Source organism: Heloderma suspectum, chromosome 5 (genome assembly GCF_057233095.1).
Source record: "Heloderma suspectum isolate Gila_16-S chromosome 5, 16-S_ref, whole genome shotgun sequence".
Classification (NCBI taxonomy): Eukaryota; Metazoa; Chordata; class Lepidosauria; order Squamata; family Helodermatidae; genus Heloderma; species Heloderma suspectum.
In genome coordinates, this window is record NC_139462.1 from 15,413,839 (window position 1) to 15,433,534 (window position 19,696).

The 19,696-nt window shown below is 44.2% G+C and overlaps 1 protein-coding gene across 7 annotated transcripts in view; it reads right to left on the reverse strand.

Moving 5' to 3' along the window:
• Window positions 1–19,696, reverse strand: part of SLC4A4 (solute carrier family 4 member 4) — a 257,294-nt gene that overhangs the window by 66,800 nt on the left and 170,798 nt on the right. For all 7 annotated transcript variants that reach the window (XM_084855374.1, XM_084855373.1, XM_084855371.1 and 4 more), the window contains exons 9-12: window positions 13,590–13,677; window positions 12,105–12,259; window positions 6,672–6,785; window positions 6,373–6,547 (exon numbers count right to left, since the gene is read on the reverse strand). In XM_084855374.1, coding sequence (XP_084711500.1) covers window positions 6,373–6,547; window positions 6,672–6,785; window positions 12,105–12,259; window positions 13,590–13,677 — 532 coding nt within the window. The remainder of the gene's footprint in view (window positions 1–6,372; window positions 6,548–6,671; window positions 6,786–12,104; window positions 12,260–13,589; window positions 13,678–19,696) is intronic.

Sequence of the window (19,696 nt, forward strand, 5' to 3'; positions counted from 1 at the left end):
TTGCAAGGGCCCACAGGCTATTTAGTTATGATTTAGGGACACAAGGACCATATATTGCCAGTTTTACTTGTAACATGACTATACTGCAATTGAACAGGGAAATATCACTCGCTTTCAGAAGACTGGATGTTCTTTAGTGCAACAGGAGCTTTTGAAACTACTGACTCACTGGCCCTTTTGGGACATAATTGCTTTAGCACTACATGCACAAACAGCAATGAGCATCAGACTCATGTACTCCTCTTCCTCTCTTCCTCTTCCATCACAGCTGCAAGGAAGGGATAAGAACTTCTTGTTTTTGCTTTCAAGGTAACCAGAGTTCCTTGTTATGTCCAGGGGACGACGACTATGGTTTGTTCAAACAAGCCAGGATCAAACCAATGATATATGATCCCAGCTTGTTAACAAACCATAAACTAATCAGTTCCCCCAGTTCAGACGTAATGAGATATTCTTATTAGTTTGGAAGTGGATGCTTCAGATTTTCTCATGGCAGCACTGGAGGAAGAGGAAAGCATGAGCCTGAGATTGACTGTTACTTGTGCATGTAACGCTAAGCCGTTGTTTAGTATTATGTCTGAATGGAGTGCTGAATCAGTATCATTCAGTTTAAAGGGGGGAAATTACAGGCCTAATTTCAGATATTTCAAGAGTCCCTTTGGATCCCTGCAGGTGAAAATGTTTCTGCAGATTACCCGTCTCCTCGCCTAACTTCCTTAATCCATGAACCAGTGTCTCATGGCACAAGCAACAGCAGTTTTTTACCTAGCAAGAGAAGGATTCTTAAAAAAACCCAGTACAATTTTAAAACAAGTTTCTTTAAGGTAGCCATTCTTACACCTCCCATCACCCCCAGCTAATATGGCCAATGACCTGCCTGATGGGAATGGTGGTCAGGTCGCCGGGTGAGGGAAGAATGCTTTAGGATTCGTCTTCTCATTAAAAAAAATGTTAAGTTATAAGCCACGTTGCAACACTAAGAAAGCTTACTTTGTGCCACATTGCAACGCTAAGAAAGGAGTTATATCAGATAACTTTCTCAGTAAGTCATAGATTCCAACTTCTGTGGACACCATAATTTTCCTTTCCTGTTTAGAAACATGAGGAATGAAAAATAAAGGTACTTCACAGAGTTCCCAGGGCAGCCACAGAATACTTAAGCTGGGGGGGGGGGGGGGAGGATTGGAAGGATTGGCTGAAGTATTTCATTTAATTGAATGTAAGCAAAATTCTTAGCAGCAGAAGTTATTGCTTTTACAAAAGCAATAAAAAGAGAGGATTGCATTTCTGAAAGCACACGGCCCTGGCCAAGTCCTATACATTTAGCAGTCCTAGGCTAGCTCTGATTAACGGTAATTGTCAGGTAGGCCCTACGCCTGACCCTGTGAGTATTTGTTTGGGGCCTGTGTAGCACAATCAACCATATTAAAGTCCCCTAAACTCACTTTAATAACTTCTTTTCTTTTGTTTTTTTTAAGAATGGACCTTCAGGTGGGTGGTTACTGTGGAGAGGGTGTTCTCCACAGAGACACCCAAACTGTGGAACAATCTTCCTGGATATGTTTTCTTGGTGCAACTTCAGTTATCTTTTAGGCACCAGATGAAGTCAGCCTTGTTCTCTCATCTCTCAATGGTATTTAAGATCCTTTAAAAAAAAACCTATCCATTTGCCTAATTTCAGAAGCCTTTAGTCCAGGCTAAAGCTAGGGAAGGAAAAAGGAGCATGCTGCTTGGGAACGAAAAAGGAAAAAGAGAAAAGGGGGTGGGACAGAAAGAGAAAAACCCACCCACTTTTGGCTCTGGCCCTGCCTACCACTGGCTTTGGCTCTGCCCACTGCTGACACACCCGCTGCCCCTGAAAGATTGCCTATGAGGGAACGTGGCCCTCGACAGAAAAAAGATTGCCCACCCCTGCTATAAGTGAATAAACCTCACTTTTGGTTTGCACAGTTTAAAGTATTCTTCGGCTAAAAAAAAGAAGCCTACTTTCTCAGAAATGCTAAACCTTGATTCAAGGCCTCAAAACCCCAAACCACCAGCCATATCAGTAGCAAACATCCTCTTTCTCTGTTACAGAGTCAAAATACTCGGACACAGCAATGATAAATTCCTCAAATGCCTTTGAGCCAGTGCTAATATTGAACTAGCTACTATACAAAGAATAAAATACACAGAATTGTAACACAGTTCCCAAGAATCTACTTTCCTCAAAAGTCTTATTTGCAGAGATAAGGAAGAGCCTTCACAGGGGGAAAAAGGTTCCAGTGCGTCATCAAATGTAAATAGAGTAGTTTCATTGAACACACAGAGAGGAAAGAATGGATTTTAAAATGATATTGGCCAAGTTTGGGCAAACGTCAATGTGGGTGGAGGCTATGAGAGAGCAGAATCACACCTGCCTACCTGCCCCGCCCGCTTGGGATTAGAAATGTCAGAGAAATCTGTTTGGAGGGTAGAGCTTGACTAGCTTTCGTTGGCTTGCCCCCCCCCCCCACCTTCAGTTCATTTTTCTGCCAACTGACCCAATGTGGTCTGCAGCGAGTAGGGTTAGTTAGCGGATTTTCCGTGTCTTTTAATTTGTGCAAATTACAGCCACAATTTGCTCAAATTTGCGTAATTTGTGCAAGCTGAACAGAGTATGCCTGCAATTTGCGAAAACTGCAGCCAAAATTTGCACAAATTACACACATTTGTGCAGAATTCAGCCACAGTTGTGCAAATCTCTATTTGTACAAACTGTGGCCACACACACACAAAATACGAAAAAAAGTCACCGGAGTTCGGGGAAAACTCGCAGCTCGGCTCGCAAATACAAGCTAAGTCGGGCAGGCAGCGGAACTCCATCAAGCCCAAAAAGGGCCAAGCGACTGACATCCCTACTTGGGATATCTGACCCACCTCTGCACCAGCTTGTCTTCCTCACAAGGCCATGAGGTTTGCACAGGGACTATATCTGTGTGAAACCCACACATAGGTTGTGTGAAATCCACATTTTGGACTACAATTTCCATCAGCCCCAGCCAGCATGGCAAAAGTTTCTCCAAAGCATCTGGAGGGCACCAGGCTGGGAAAGGCTGCGCTGCACACGGAGAAGCTCTTCTGAGCCAGACAAGCGATGCAGCGATATGTCCCTTTTATAAGACTAGTTGTGCTGCTTGCTTTGCGCCTGCTTCTTGAATAAGTGCTCAAGGGATGGATTCTCTACATCAGGGGGGCAGAACCTCTCTTTTAGCCCGAGGCCCAAAATCTATGTTGGAGAAGCTCTTGGGGGCCACATGCCAGTGGTGGGCAAGGCTAAAGGCAAAAGGGGTGGAGTCACACCAAGAGGGGTGGGGCAAAAGTACAAAAAAAACCCAGCATATTTTAGCTTAAACTAGCAAATTAGGCTTAGGGGTGGCATTTCAACCTCTCACAATGTTAGCAAAACCATGCAAAAGATGGGAAACCATCCAACGAAACGTGGTCAGGTGAAAGGCATGTAGCCATCTGGGGAAAACTGGAGAGCTGGACTGGGACCCCAGGTGGCCCTTGTACCGGAGGTTCTGCACCTATACTCTACGTATTTAATGACCGTACATAAAACAGAAACTCCCTTTCCTGAAGATGAGATACCATCATACACTTTAGAGCATCCATCCATTTCTTTTTCTAAATCTATGGACTGGTATCACTATCCCACTCTTCATCCTAAAGCCCTGACTGCCAGACTTATTTCCTTACCAGTTTCCCTCTCTTGGAGTGTTGTGGACCCAACAGACAGCCTGAAGTTCCAGCCTTGTTTTGTTTTGCCTGTTGTTCCCAAGAAATTATTCTCCAGGGACTGGTGGGTATGCCTGGGGACTCCAGCATATGTGGATTGGCTTTAGGCCTTCCTGGGACTAATTCTGCTGCATGGGTCTGGGACTGAGTGAGCGATACCAGCATGTCCCTCCCACTAACTGAGCCAAGTTTTGGTCTCTAGTCAAAAGACCAGCATCTGTGAAACTCCTGCAATCCTTCCATTCACCTCTTCCCTCCCTGTCTTACAACATGTGCTGGAAGAAGGGAGAGGGGATGTTTAGCACTGGACGCTATCTTCATCTCCAGAGTTAACACACTTTTCCCCTGGCCTCTGAGAAGCTCCCCACTCTCTCCACTGCTCACAAAGCAAAGGGCCAACTAGCTCATATCCTAGAAGTGGCCATGAAATTGAGCCTTCCCCCCCTTCCCCAAATGTTAATCCCACTATCACAGGCACATTTTTTTCCTCTCAGAATTTTAACACATTCTGTTCATGATTTTTGAAGGTTAAAATAACCTACACTCAGGACTGCCACTTCTCATCCAGGAGGAATCATCTGCATGCAGAAAGTTCACTTAAATGTCTAAAAATGTAATATTTGCATCAAACAGGAAGATCTGAGGGGAGAGGGGGGAATGGAAGCCAAACCGGCAGATCAAAACAAACAACAACAAATAAAGCTAAGGGTGCCAGAACTAAGCAACAAAAATAGGGGACCCTAAAAAAAAATAATTGAAGGCTAGACGCCTTGCAGACCAGGAAGCTCTGTAAGAGGTAAAGGAGAGGTATTTGTTAAGCTAACTTCCTTCATATTGAGAACAAATATTTGAGCAGTGAGAGCAAGCCCAGCATTCACTGTTCTTGATAACAGTTTGTCTCATCTCCTGGAGTTTTGTGTAAGTAGATTAATTTTGTTTAGGTTTGCTGCAGACTTGATAAGGAACTGAAAAGTTTCTTGTGTGTGTTTTTTTCCAGTAGGGAGTTCCTGTTTTTAAGGTAAACCACTTTGCTTTGACAGCATCCTTTGTTCATTTCTGGTGGAAATATTAGCATTAGGTTCAATCTACACTGAGAATATTTCAGGGCTTAATCTGCATTTGCTGGGGTTCAGACCCAGAATTTATTTTGAATGCCAGAGGTCAGTCCTGAATCACATGAGAGATTAATAAAGAGTGATGCACAGAGAGCATGCGCAGAGTACTTTTGTGAGCCTCTAAGTAACTATACCACATCTTGCATGTCTGGGATGAGGGGGGGTTCAAATCAGAGGATGTAGCCTCCCAACATATTTAATCCCATTAAAAAAAAAAAATAACTAGAGATAGAATACTGGTTGATCTTCTACTCATCATCTCTCTGATACTGATCAGCCATCTAAAAGCAGAGCGAGGAGTGTTGCACTCTGAAGTATTATTTTGTTCCATCCCTGCCACATCACATGAGCTTAGAGGATCCACACAAGCTTTGATTGAACCAATGACCAATGTCACAGATGCTTTGACTTGGATTCCTGCACTGAGCAGGGGGTTGGACTCGATGGTCTTAAAGGCTCCTTCCAACCCTACTATTTGATGATTCTATGATCTTGGCCTCAAGTGATGAACAGGTTGACAACTGAGGTGGCCAGATGCAAAAGAGGACAGGGCTCCTGCACCTTTCATCGTTGCGTAGAAGAGGGAATTTCAGAGGTGTGGCTTTTGCATCTGGCCACCCTATTGCCAACCCATACTCTTAATTATTGCTATGGTACCGCTGCCATAATTTTAAGAAGGAGCACACCACAAAACACAGAAGTTAAAGCCTGGCTTAGATATAATCCAATACTATGGGTGCTTGCAAGGTGATGCTATTGTACCAGCATTTGCACTGCCTAATGGCCAGCATGCGCCTATTCCTACTTGGCACACAGTGATCAATTTGGGCTACTGGCCTTGGTGTTTGTTTGAATTAATATTCTTGTTTTACTGTTACAAAACCTGTGCAAAAATATGTGGTTGGCTTACTGATCCTGTGGATACACAAGGCTGCTTATACAATTGCCCCTACAGTGTCCAGCCCGCCTCCATTCTGCCTTTCCTCCAAAAACTGATGTATGCAAGTTCTTGCATGGTACAGCTGCCCCAGTATCAATGGAGTTGCACAGCCCAAAGTCACTACACTGATGCAACACTCAAGTGTTTCACTAGAACAGTACAACACTTGACTTACAACAGCGCACTGGTGCAAGAGTTCTTCCTCCTGACCCTGTGCATTTTTTGCTTTTGGCAGCAGACCATAAGATGGAGCTGTTAGATGCGGCCATAGAAAATGATGCATTGACTTAAGTCCAGCCCATTGCACAGGAACATAGGAAGCTGTCTTATACTTAGTGAGTCCATCAAGCCCAGTATTGTTGACCCTGACTGATAGCAACCCTCCAGGGTTTCAGGCAGGAATTTTTCCAGTCCTACCTGGAGATGCTGGGGATTGAACCTGGGACTTTCTGCATGAAACGCACGTGCTCTACCACTGAGCCATGCCACCACCACCACCATCACCACCTCACTGCAAATGCAGAGGCTTGAACTGGATTGTTCAGAACCATGGCTAACCTGCATGTTTTCAGTTGCGTCTCCCAGCAGCCCTCCAAAAGTGATGGCATTGGTTACAGTAGCCAGATAAATGAAGAGAACAGCGGAAAGGGCTTGGATGTTGAATGCGTCGTAGAAGTCGCTGGGAAAGAACGGGGCTTTCCTCTTGATGTCTTTGATTAAACCTCCACAAAATCTGAACAAGGGAACCATACATCAGAATGACATTAATCAAGGCAGAAAATGGAAGATGTGAAAGCAAGACGCGTGTGTGCTAGCATTTATAACCATCTAGCAAAACATCCCTTCTTATGGCTTACCTGCCAGTTCGTTGCAATTCCTCACAGTCCCCATGTCCTCCACCTCCGTTTCCCCCTTCATGAGGGGGATCTCCATTCATCTGCACATTCTCAGTACCTGAATACATGTTTTTCCTGCGTAGAAAAAAGAATGGGAATTCAAATGGGCATGCACACCGGGTAGAAATATAATGGACGACTCTATATACCAATGTGTAATGCTAGCAAAATACCCATCACTAGGGATGTGTGAATCACCAGAACATGAGCTCACTGAAGTTCTCTAAATTCCATCCGAAGCTCATTCCAATTCGGGTCCATATCAGATTCCACACTTTTTTTTTCCTTTTCACATGAAAATACATGTATATTTTTGTGCATATTTTTCCAAATGTACACATCAATTGTGCACATTTTTGAAATGTTCACATTCTTCTCCCATTGTTTAAAGCATATATGGGCATATTTTTCAAAAATACTCATTCTTCCATGCTCATTTTTCAAATGTACATGTACTGTCAAAGGCATTTTTGGAGTCCGCAAATCACACTGCAAGTTCGGAAATGTACGGACTTTGACCACAGATTGCATCTGAGCCCATGCTCGATCAGGAAGGCACAAACTGCATCAATCCTGATAAAAAACAAACTGAAACTAATTTCTCATACGTCCCTTACTCACAACTAAAAACTTAAATGCTACCAGCCACATTACATCTAAGAAAAGATGCGTTTTGTCTATTTAGATCTCATATAAACTGCAACATAGAAGTCCGTACCACAAAAGCATTGGCAACAAAACTACCATAAACACGGACTCAGCCTGGCAGATCACTGGAACGTAAATTAGCCCATGGTTCTGAAACTTCACATAAATCCTTTCATGGCTCCTTAAGAAGAATATGGCTCACACTCTCCACATGGTGGTGCTGATTCTCACAAATAGTACTTCCCATCATGACCACCTCTGCTCACGGGGGGGAACTGCTGTTACGTTTGAACCAGGCACATCTGTTAGTATGTGTAGAAAAAAGTACACAGTATGTCACCCAAAAGGCCTTTCCTTCCTTAATCTTCCTTGGAAAGGTCTGAGCAAGCGTAATCTCCTGGGAAGCTCTTATCTAGGTTTCCCTCTCATCATTCCCTTCTACCTGCATTGTTTGCAGAATGGTTTTGTCTCCTACCACTGCTATGAGAAAAGCTTAGCTATCTATAACATGCATTCAGCTCAAAACAGTGTCAGCAACCAACGGTGCATTACAGCCATATATAAATTTGAGGGCAAGTCTGCCTTGGAAGCACAATCACTGGCTTTTGTTCAAACAGGCATTCTTCTGTCACAGATCAAGTTCAGCAGAAATCAGTCCTGGGGTCTGCAGAAGGCATCAGCTATTTACTGCTGTGACTGACTGGAGCAGGTAACATCATGAAAGCAATTCCCCCTTCCCCAGAGCCATTTTTTTCAACTATTTTACTATTGATTGTGCTTTTGATATGAAAAAAGTGGACAAATGTACATTTAATTTAATTAACACATATGCAGTGCTTAAAGCCCCTTCATGGATCACTGCCTTGTTGTGGCGAAGGGGCTTGCGTAACTCAGTGAAGCCATAAGCTATGCCGTGCAGGGCCACCCAAGACGGACAGGTCATGGCAGAGAGTTCTGACAAAATGTGGTCCCCTGGAGAAGGAAATGGCAACCCACTCCAGTATTCTTGCCAAGAAAACCCCATGGAACGTATCATAAGGCTAAAAGATATGACGCCGGAAGATGAGCCCCTCAGGTCGGAAGGTGTCCAATATGCTACTGGGGAAGAGCAGAGGGTATTTCCAAGTAGCGCCAGAAAGAGTGAAGCGGCTGGGCCAAACCCGAAAGGACACTCAGCTGTGGATGTGTCTGGTGGTGAAAAGAAAATCCGATGCTGTAAAGAACAATATTGTTTAGGAATGTCAGATCAATGAATCAAGGTAAGCTGGAGGTGGTCAAACATGAGATGGCAAGATTGAACATCGACATCTTGGGAATCAGCGAACTAAAATGGACAGGCATGGGCGAATTTAATTCAGGTGACCATCATATCTACTATTGTGGGCAAGAATCCCTTAGAAGAAATGGAGTAGCACTCATAGTCAACAAAAGGGTGGGAAAAGCAGTACTGGGGTACAATCTTAAAAATGATAGAATGATCTCAGTACGAATCCAAGGCAAACCATTCAACATCACAGTAATTCAAGTCTATGCCCCAACCACTGAGGCCGAAGAAGCTGAGGTTGATCGGTTCTATGAAGACCTACAACACCTTCTAGAACTAACACTCAAAAAAGATGTCCTCTTCATCATAGGGGATTGGAATGCTAAAGTCGGAAGTCAAGAAATCACCGGGATAACAGGCAGGCATGGCCTTGGTGTACAAAATGAAGCAGGACAAAAGCTAATAGAGTTTTGCCAAGAGAACACGCTGATCATAGCAAACACTCTTTTCCAACAACACAAGAGGCGACTCTACACATGGACGTCACCAGATGGTCAATATCGAAATCAGATTGATTATGTCCTTTGCAGCCAAAGATGGAGAAGCTCCATACAGTCAGTAAAAACAAGACCTGGAGCTGACTGTGGCTCAGATCATGAGCTGCTTCTTGCAAAATTTCGGCTTAAATTGAAGAACGTTGGGAAAACCACTAAACCGTTCAGGTATGACCTAAATCATATCCCTGATGAATATACAGTGGAGGTGAGGAATAGATTTCAGGGATTAGACCTGATCGACAGAGTGCCTGAGGAACTATGGACGGAGGTCCTTAACATTGTTCAGGAGGCAGCAACGAAATCCATCCCAAAGAAAAAGAAATGCAAGAAAGCCAAGTGGCTGTCTGATGAGGCTTTACAAGTAGCTCACGAAAGAAGGGAAGCGAAAAGCAAGGGAGAAAGGGGAAGATATACCCAACTGAATGCAGAGTTCCAGAGAATAGCAAGGAGAGACAAGAAGGCCTTCTTAAATGAACAATGCAAAGAAATCAAGGAAAACAACAGAATGGGAAAGACTAAGAGATCTCTTCAAGAAAATTGGAGATCTCAAGGGAACGTTTTGTGCAAAGACGGGCATGATAAAGGACAAAGAAGGCAGGAACCTAACAGAAGCAGATGAGATTAAGAAGAGGTGGCAAGAATACACAGAAGAACTATACAGGAAAGATCTGAATGTCCCTGATAGCCATGATAGTGCGCTCACTGAACTTGAGCCGGACATCCTCGAGAGTGAAGTCAAGTGGGCCTTAGGAAGCATTAGTAACAACAAAGCTAGCGGAGATGACAGTATTCCAGCTGAGCTGTTTAAAATCCTAAAAGATGATGCTGTTAAAGTGCTGCATTCAATATGCCAACAAATCTGGAACACTCAACAGTGGCCACAAGACTGGAAAAGGTCAGTTTACATTCCAATTCCAAAGAAGGGCAACGCCAAAGAGTGTTCAAACTACCGCACCATTGTGCTCATTTCACATGCCAGCAAGGTGATGCTCAAAATCCTACAAGCTAGGCTTCAGCAGTATGCAAACCGAGAACTACCGGAAGTACAAGCTGGATTTAGAAGAGGCAGAGGAACTAGAGATCAAATCGCCAACATTCGCTGCATCATGGAGAAAGCAAGAGAATTCCAGAAAAACGTCTATTTCTGCTTCATTGACTACGCTAAAGCCTTTGATTGTGTGGATCACAACAAACTGTGGCAAATTCTTAAAGTGATGGGAGTACCAGACCACCTTACATGTCTCCTGAGAAACCTGTACGAGGGTCAAGAAGCAACAGTAAGAACCAGACATGGAACAACCGATTGGTTCAAAATTGGGAAAGGAGTACGACAAGGCTGCATATTGTCACCCTGCTTATTTAACTTATATGCAGAGTACATCATGAGAAATGCCGGGTTGGATGAATCAGAGGTTGGAATTAAGACTGCTGGGAGAATTATCAACAACCTCCGATATGCAGACGATACCACCCTAATGGCAGAAAGCGAAGAGGATCTCAAGAGCCTCTTGTTGAGGGTGAAAGAGGAGAGTGCAAAAGCTGGTTTGAAACTCAACATTAAAAAAACTAAGATCATGGCATCTGGCCCCATCACTTCCTGGCATATAGAAGGGGAAGAAATGGAAGCAGTGACAGATTTTACTTTCTTGGGCTCCAAGATCACCGCAGACGGTGACTGTAGCCATGAAATTAAAAGACGCTTGCTCCTTGGGAGGAAAGCTATGGCCAACCTAGACAGCATAGTAAGAAGCAGAGACATCACCTTGCCGACAAAGGTCCGTCTAATCAAACCTATGGTTTTCCCAGTAGTAATGTATGGCTGTGAGAGCTGGACTATAAGGAAGGCTGAGCGCCGAAGAATTGATGCTTTCGAACTGTGGTGCTGGAGAAGACTCTTACGAGTCCCCTGGACTGCAAGGAGGTCAAATCAGTCCATCCTAAAGGAAATCAACCCTGACTGCTCATTGGAAGGACAGATAATGAAGCTGAAGCTCCAATATTCTGGCCACCTAATGCGAAGAGAAAACTCCCTGGAAAAGACCCTGATGCCGGGAAAGACTGAAGGCAAAAGGAGAAGGGGACGGCAGAGGATGAGATGGCTAGATAGCATCACGGATGTAATGAATATGAACTTGAGCACGCTCCGGGAGAGAGCGCAGGACAGGAAGGCCTGGCGTGCTATGGTCCATGGGGTCACGAAGAGTCGGACGCGACTGAACGACTGAACAACAACAACAAGTGCTTAAAGAAAAACTGAAGGCATGGGCAGATGGGGTAAGACAATCAACTCTCAGGGTTCATTTCCTATCTTTTGTAAGCCGCCTTGAGTACCATTTTTTGGTAGAAAGGTGGGGTATAAATCAATTAAATAAATGAATGTCTAATACACCTTCTTAGCATTCCAAAAAGAGGAAAAAAACTGGTTCATCCTATTGGGGGGAAATCTGGTTTTTGTACTCTAAATTAGCCAGTGGTGGGCCAATCCAGTGCAGAGCACTGAGCTGAGGGGTAGCCACGTTTGATTTCTTACTAGTGCTCCTCTTCTCTTTTTCCAGCTTAATCATTTATATTTCAGCCAGCAGAAATATAACCTGATCAACCTGATCGAGAAGCTGCCGACACCATGCCCAAATTTCAAGTGGCAGCAACACTTGAAAAGGGCCAGGAGCATCATGAACACAATCCCTGGGACCACAGGGCAGATTTTATCCACTGGCTGCCAGTTGCTGGTCCTTAGCTTAGAAGCTCAGTCCAATACATCCTGTCTTTTCTAAAGCCAGTGGCTGTGCCTATTTGGTTCCAAATCAACACATCTTTGAGAGTTCAACCAGCTATATTCTATACATTCCCTTCAATAGCATCTCTGGCCAGTGATGTGGTATTCACCAGCTACAAAGAGGCATGCACAGCATGCAACTCTGTTACCTTTTGTCAGAAGAAGGGAGGGATTTGGGGGGTTCTATCCTGATGGCAGGGTCCCACTCCCCAGGGGGAAGCACAATGACTTCATCCAAGAACTCATCGATTCCAGCAATCAGATCCTGTCTGTCTTTGGCTTTGTAGGCAATGTCATGGAACACCTGCAGAGGAGGAAAAAAAGAAGAGGGTGCTATTCGGCACATCTTTCTGTAGGTACACAGAAAGGTGCCTTATACCAGGTCAGACTGCCCATGGAACCAAGAATTGTCTGTTTTGACTGGCAGCAGCACTCCACATTATACAGGAAGAGGTATTTCATATCAGCTGCTACCAAATCCTTTTAACTGAAGATGCGAAGGACTGAATCTGGGACCTTCTGTATGCAGGGTACATCCTGTACTGATGAGCCATGGTCCCTCCCTGTTAGGGAGCATCAAAAGGAGCCAAAGCACCACCAGGTGATGGCTTTTCCCTTAAAACAGGGATGGGGAATAGGTGGTCCTCCAGATGGTGTTGTACCGCAACTCATGCCAGCTCCAGCCAGCATTGCCAATAGTGAGGGATGCTGGGACTTGCAGTCCAACAACATCTGGAGGGCCACAACTTCTCCACCCCTGTCCTGAAGGCTTTTTCTCTTAAGTCCCAATGTCTCAAACTAACCGAGGATGCCTTCTTCATAATCCCATCAGCACCTCAAGCTGGAACATCACATGCAATTAAGAGTGGCCTTCTTGGTGGCTGTCAAATGACTCTCAGTGCTACTTCACAAAATATTATTGTAAAAAAACAAATACAAACATGCACCTAAGATTTCTTAAGAATCTCCACATCACACAGCAGACTCATATCTTCGAATACAGGGCACCACAACACAGCACTGTAAGTACAAGTGAGATATTTTCAGAAAAGACGTAGTAGGTGGGAGAGGGGTACTGAGCTCTTCTTCCACCTACTGCTTTCCCCCATAACCCTTCCCCAGGGACATTCTCTACCACCCGAGCTGGGCTAATTTTTGGTTGCTGCTGGAGTTTGGAAGGGACCAATAGGTAGGATAAGGATTGAGCAGTATCCTCTTACCACCACTTCCCCACTGGAAATGACCACTTCCCCACTGGAAATGACCACTTCCCCACTGAAAGTTACCACTTCCCCACTGAAAGTAACCCCCCAATCCTGCCACTTTACTGCTATTCAGTGGCAACCTGTGTTAAAAGACACAGGACCGTCACTGTCGCATGCAGTTTGCCCTGAGAGAGCTGAGATTCACCACAGTTCCTTGTCACTGAATGGCAAACTCACTCTTGCTGCAATGTAACACGCCAAATGGCCTTCAAAATCCCCATCCCTGGAGGCTCAGGGAAGCCCATCCTGAACATTTTCTGTAAGCGCAACAGAATCCGCTCTTTGTGTTCGCAGGGAGAAATGCTTCCAGCGCAAGCTAATGCAAAGTAAGCTAATCTACCACACTCATCAACGTGGAAGGGAGATTACCTCATCCGACATCAATGTGGCAATGGCGCGCCCAATCTCATGGTACGATTTAGCTTTGCCTTTGGGACCCAGCAAAATGAAGAGAAACCTGACCCCAAAGTGGGGGGGGGGGGGAGAGAAATATATAGTTATGATTATTAATGTTTCTTTGTTAAAAAAAAGAATAGATATAATATGCTCAGTAAAATATGTGCTAATTAGATAAAGGCAATGGAACATGGAGGTCCAGAAAACACACACCAGTAGCATTTTTTTAAAAAAAGATTTAGAAGAGCTTATTGTATCATCAGCATTAGAAAGATGTAAGTGCCCACTTTCTGGGAGCATAGCAACAAATTATGCAAAGAAGAATTTTTTCCCCCAGAAGTTCATAGCGTTCCAAAACTCCCACTGAGGACCAGCAAAGACACAATGAGCATGATCCAGAAAATGTTAAAGGTTACTAAATTGGGGGAGACTCTGTCCTCCACACAGTGGGCTAGATCCAGACATAGTCATACTTAGAGTAGACCCACTGAAATCAATGGGACTTAAGTTAATCATGACTAACATTTATATTTATTATGTTTATTTCAGTGGGTCTACTCGAAGTATGATTACATCTGGATCCAACCCAGAGTTTCAGGGTCTGGGAGCATATTTTGCCATAAAATGTGAGCCCTTCAGGGGCTATAATGGTCAGTATCACTGAACAGTAATGGCATCATAGTTAAAGAGCCCATGTGTTAATGCATGCACAGGTCATGATAAGTTGCATCTCTCTTTCACTGTTGAACATTATAATACAGGTTCTCTCTCATGCTTTTGAAAACCTTTACAAGAAAAATTGTTGCAAAATCTTAACCATACCTTTACTACAATACTGATAAAAGTTATTCTACAAGCCACGTCTGTCCCTTGGGTGACTACCTGGCCACTCCAGATTGCACTGATGTTGTCAAGGTTAAGAGAACACGGTTAAGAGAAAAAGGTTATTCCATCAACAAATGCTTGAGCTACTCAACAAATATTGAGAGAAGATACGGGCCATGATCAAGCATGCAGAGTATTGTTTTATTTATTTAGAAAATGTACTGCTTGTCTTTGTATATAACATTTCTCAAGGCATGGAACAAAATGAAACCAAATATAATTGAATCATCAATAAGACTGAGACAAAAAGTGGGAAAACACAAATAAATCAACCAATAAAAACACCCAAAAAGAATCCCATAAGCAGCTTATTTAAGACTGCAATCTTATGCACACTCACCTGAGAGAAAGCCCCATTGAACAAAATAAGGTCTACTTCTGAGTGAACATGTATCAGATTCTGTTGCATATAAATTGGCCTTTAAATTTAATTTCAGTTGGGTTGATTTCAATGGGCCTAAATGCCTCTTTAGCCATTGCTTTGAGGGTTTAAAGATTGAAATTCAGCAAATTGTTGAAGTAATGGTGTTCAGAGTATTTGATGTAGCTAATACTACAGGTAGAGAACCTGTCTAAAGCTTTTGCTATAGTTCTTACACTCTCTCATTCTCTTTCTCTCTCTCTCTCTCACACACACACACACACACACATGTAATGAGAAAAGCAGTTCCCTCAGGGAAGGAGCACCCGCCAGATATAAGTAAGTGAAAGAAGAAGAGAAAAATAAGATGGTAACGCCTGGCACCATCGGACGACAAGAAGCACACTTGTGGCCTCAGGGCTGAAAAGAACTGCCGATTGTTCCCTGACATTTAAACCTATCCGGCTCTTCAATGATCTAGTCAATGTGCATGATGGTATATAAACACATTCATAAAATAAATAATACTGACATTTTGCAGTAAAGAAAACTTTTTGCTGTAAAACAAATAGCAGTCGCTAAAACAAATAATTTCTGCAAGAGGTGTTGAGGGACACTTTCTACAGATGCCAGAAAGGTTTGCCAGGCCAGGGCCCAGAAATGAGCTTTGGAAGCTTGCTCATGCTAGTCTCAAAGGAGAAGCAAGCATTAGAAACTCCCAAATTCTTCTCCCACTTGGATTAAAATCCAAGCTGAAACAACAATTCCAGCGTTCCCTACCAACACTGCCACAAAATGCTTGGGTAGGGGGCAAAGAAAGCTGCCTTATGCCGGGATGGGGGGGAGGGAGGGAGGGGGGGAGGGAGGGAGGGAGGGAGGGAGGGAGGGAGAGAGAAAGAAAGAAAGAAAGAAAGAAAGAAAGAAAGAAAGAAAGAAAGAAAGAAAGAAAGAAAGGTTCACATCAGCCCCCGCCCACCCCAACACACACAATGAAATAATGTGGGAGGGGATTGCTCCTGTGAGCCCCCTCCTGTGTTCTTTCATATGCGTATGTGGCAGGGCGGGGATGTGAACCCCCTACTGTTTGACCATCTAACCCAGTATTGTCGACTCTGACTAGCAGTGACTCTCCAGGCAGGTTCTCAGGCAGACCTTTCTGACATCACAGCAGCTGCAGCCTGATGGTTTTAAGTAGAGATGCCAGTGATAGAGCCTGGGAGATTCCATATGCAAATCGACCACTGAGCTATAGTCCTTCCCTGAATGGTCCCACTACGTCTTACCTGCTAAGCGAGGGCTCTCGCACCTCAGCTAATTCCCCACTGCGCAGGGAGTCTTGGGGCTGTGCTTTTAGCAGCAGCTGCCGCTCATCTACTACTATCCTCAGAAATGGCTACTCGCAGTCCACAGAATATACTGGAGCACAGAATATTACTTATCTCACAGCAACTGTGAGGACAGTTTGGTGGTGGCTGGTCAGCAACATCCTTCTATCCCCCTCCTCCTCTGATGCCTTCTTGCTTTCAATCACTCTTTCTACCCATGGCCATCAGTTGCCTCCCCATTTCAAACCTCCACCACACACATTCTAGTCCACACCCCATGACAAAAGCCGTTTGATGCAAAATTTCAAACTCACTCCTCCAGTGATTCAGTAGGGCCGACTACTCCCTTCATTTATTACAAGCCAATCATTGGAACGCAGTCTCCATAATTAGCACAAAATTCTACCCAACCCGCCCCCCCCCTCCCTGCGATATGTGTATGTTTCTAGAGTGTGCTGACAGGAGAGATTAGACTACTGCCTGAAATTAAATTACTGGCGCTTTATTTTTATACTGACCAGATGGCTTTTTATTACCGTCACATCACATGCGTGTTTATGCATATTAATGTGATATTAAATACTATAATATCTACACAAAAACAAAGCATTAGGCTTCATGGAAGCTGCTGAGGAAGGAAAGCAATGCCATTGTGGATTACAGCAGCACATGGGTTGGGATTCAAAGCGCAACCAAGGACTTAGGCGTCCCTGATGGAGTGCTTGGCTCCTCCCCACCCCCGCTTTGAACCACCGACACATACATTCTCATGCCAAATTGTGAATTTCTTTTGGAACTTTCTTGAGTTCCTTAATTTAAAATAGAGGTCTGCAATGTGAAAAGAGGAGCTCCTGATAACAGCAACAGAAGTTCAAAGTTCCCTTGGGTACACAGAGGCAACATAACCTAAGAACATACGAAGAGCCCTGCTGGATCAGATCAAAGGCTGATGCCATCCAGCATTCTCTTTGCACAGTGGCCAACCAAATGTCCGTGGGAAGCCCACAAGCAGGACATGAGTGCAACAGCACTAGTTGCAGAAGTTTTCGAACCCAGGCTTAGCCTTTAATGGAGGCACAGAAAGCAGAAGTTCTATTATAAATCAGCACCAAATCCAAATTTTGTTATCAGAATGTATTGTGCAAATGAAGTTTTTTTTAACGATTTGCACAATTTGTCATGAAAGCAGATGCACATGATGGAGGACAGGCAAAATTTATGTTAGCAGCACAGAATTTGGAGTCAATTTTATCAATGAGAAGGAGTATGCTCTTGTAGTATCACTTTATCCAGTAATAACTGTTTTATTTATTTAAGTATCTCTATTTTTTTTTAAAAAAAAATTATACTGCCTGTCATGCTCAACATATCCAGGTAGTTTACAATGATAAGAGCTGTGGTGCAAATATAAATTAGGCTAAAAACTGATAAATGATGGGCAAAATCCACATTTGGTATAATGTACCAGTTTTAAAATAATGCATGATCCAAGAGCATCCTGTTCAGTAAGGCAGCTATCAGGGTTGGAACTGAGCCCACAGAGCCCCAAAGCAGCTCTGATTCTGAGGAAGAACAGCAATCCGTAGGAGAGGAGCCCGCTCGTCTCTCAGAGGCACAGCTGCAGGGAGAGGGCCCCCCTGCTTGCATTCCTGAGAGAGATAGTGACCCTGGCAGCGGAAGAGTGGGGGATCGGTTGTTGCTAGACGCAAGGCGCCGGCGCAGAGAGAGGCGTGAGGTGGGGGGCACTGAGAGGAGGCGCTCAGCCCGCTTGGTGCTATGGCAATGGCTGCGCCCCGATGCCGCACGGGTAAAGGGGGGAGCCTCCCCTCCAAACCCATACGTTTCAGAGCTTTCCCGCCCTTCTCCTCAAAACGGGAAGCAACTGCGTAGATGGAGCTTAGGTTACCCTGTTAGGATACCCTCTGCAGTTCCTTGCTTAGTCGCTGGCAATCAGCATCTGAAAGAGTCGTTAAGTTGTAAAGGAACAAAGCCTTGGAGAGAATCCCTTTTGTCTGCGTCTTGTTTGGGCTACTGGAGGGGACTTTAAGAGGCAGCTAGGGTGCTCCTGACAGCAGCCTCCCACCAACTCCCTCCACATGTATTTGGATTACAACTCCTATCATCCCCACCCAGCCTGGCCACTGGCAGGAGGGAGGGAAATTGTAGTCCAAAACATGTGGAACGCTCCAGGTTAGGGAAGTCTGCTGTAGTGGATACCGGAGCAATGCCAGGAAGCAGTGAACAAAACCTTTCTCCCAACTATCCACTGTGACATGACAGACAGTGGGTGATTTGCATGATCACTATGGCTTGTTTAGCAAACGGCAACCAGCATGCGCAGCTGCTTAATCACCTGCCTGGGCGTGGCTTGTCGTGTCATCTAAATCTGGGCAGCATGGCTTGTTGGAAGGGGAAACAATCCTCAAATAACCCAACAACAACCGATGGGTTATTTCCCTCTCCAAGAACCCATAATGCATGGGTTCAGATGACATGACAAGCTGCACCAAGGTGGATGATTAGGCAAATCGAGGCTTGTTTAACCCACAGTTAATTGTGTGAACCAGGTCAATGATTCAGAATAATGCTATATTATTATCATCGTCGTTGTCGTCATCATCATCCCGCCTTTTCCCTAATACTGGGGCTCCAGGCGGCTTTACAACATTAAAACTTGTACAGTTAAAACCTATAAATAGAAGTATACAAAAGTTAAAAATATAAGTAAATCATCAATAATATTAAAATAGTATAAAATATCAAATGTTAAAAGACAACAAGAAATATCTAGGGAATGATCTAAACATCTATGTTGCAGTTCTACTGCGGATGCTACATAGAAGCTAAATGTGGCCTTCACATGCCTTGGTTGGAAGACTGCCTAAGAGCCATAAGCAAGCCACTCTGATGGTCAAACTATACATTAAATATGTGTTGTGCAGCTCCTTTCTGTTTTTACTCAAAAGTAACTATGGGAGGACCAATACAGATCAGGTACACAATGTGACTCCACAAGACCTTCCGAACCCAAGTCGCTGGTAGTTTAAAAAAAAAAAAAATCTACTGGTGTCATAGAGGGCTTGTCTTACTGTTAGGCGGCAATTTGGGGGGAAGGGATGCAGATAGAGAGGGAAGGATTAACCATCTCCTCCCCATGTGCTATGTTCCAGATCCATATTGCCCCCCCACACACACACACACACACTTACTTTTGAGTAAAAGTAAAAAGCAGAAAGGGAGCTGTATGCTACGTCTGTAACGTAACATGCAGTTTGACACCGCGTAGTTTCAAGGAAGAGCAGGGTACAAGCGGAACAAACAAAACAGCAGCGTCATCACAAGGGATCTTGGAGCACCTTCCTCAGATCTGCTGTTGCAGCCATTTGCGGTGACATGGTGTTTGGGGTAGGGCCATTCTCCTCCTCTCTCCACATACCAAACTCTCTGTCGTGCTCTCTCTCTCTCTCTCTCTCTCTCTCAAAAAAAAAAAAGAGACCAGCTTGGACACT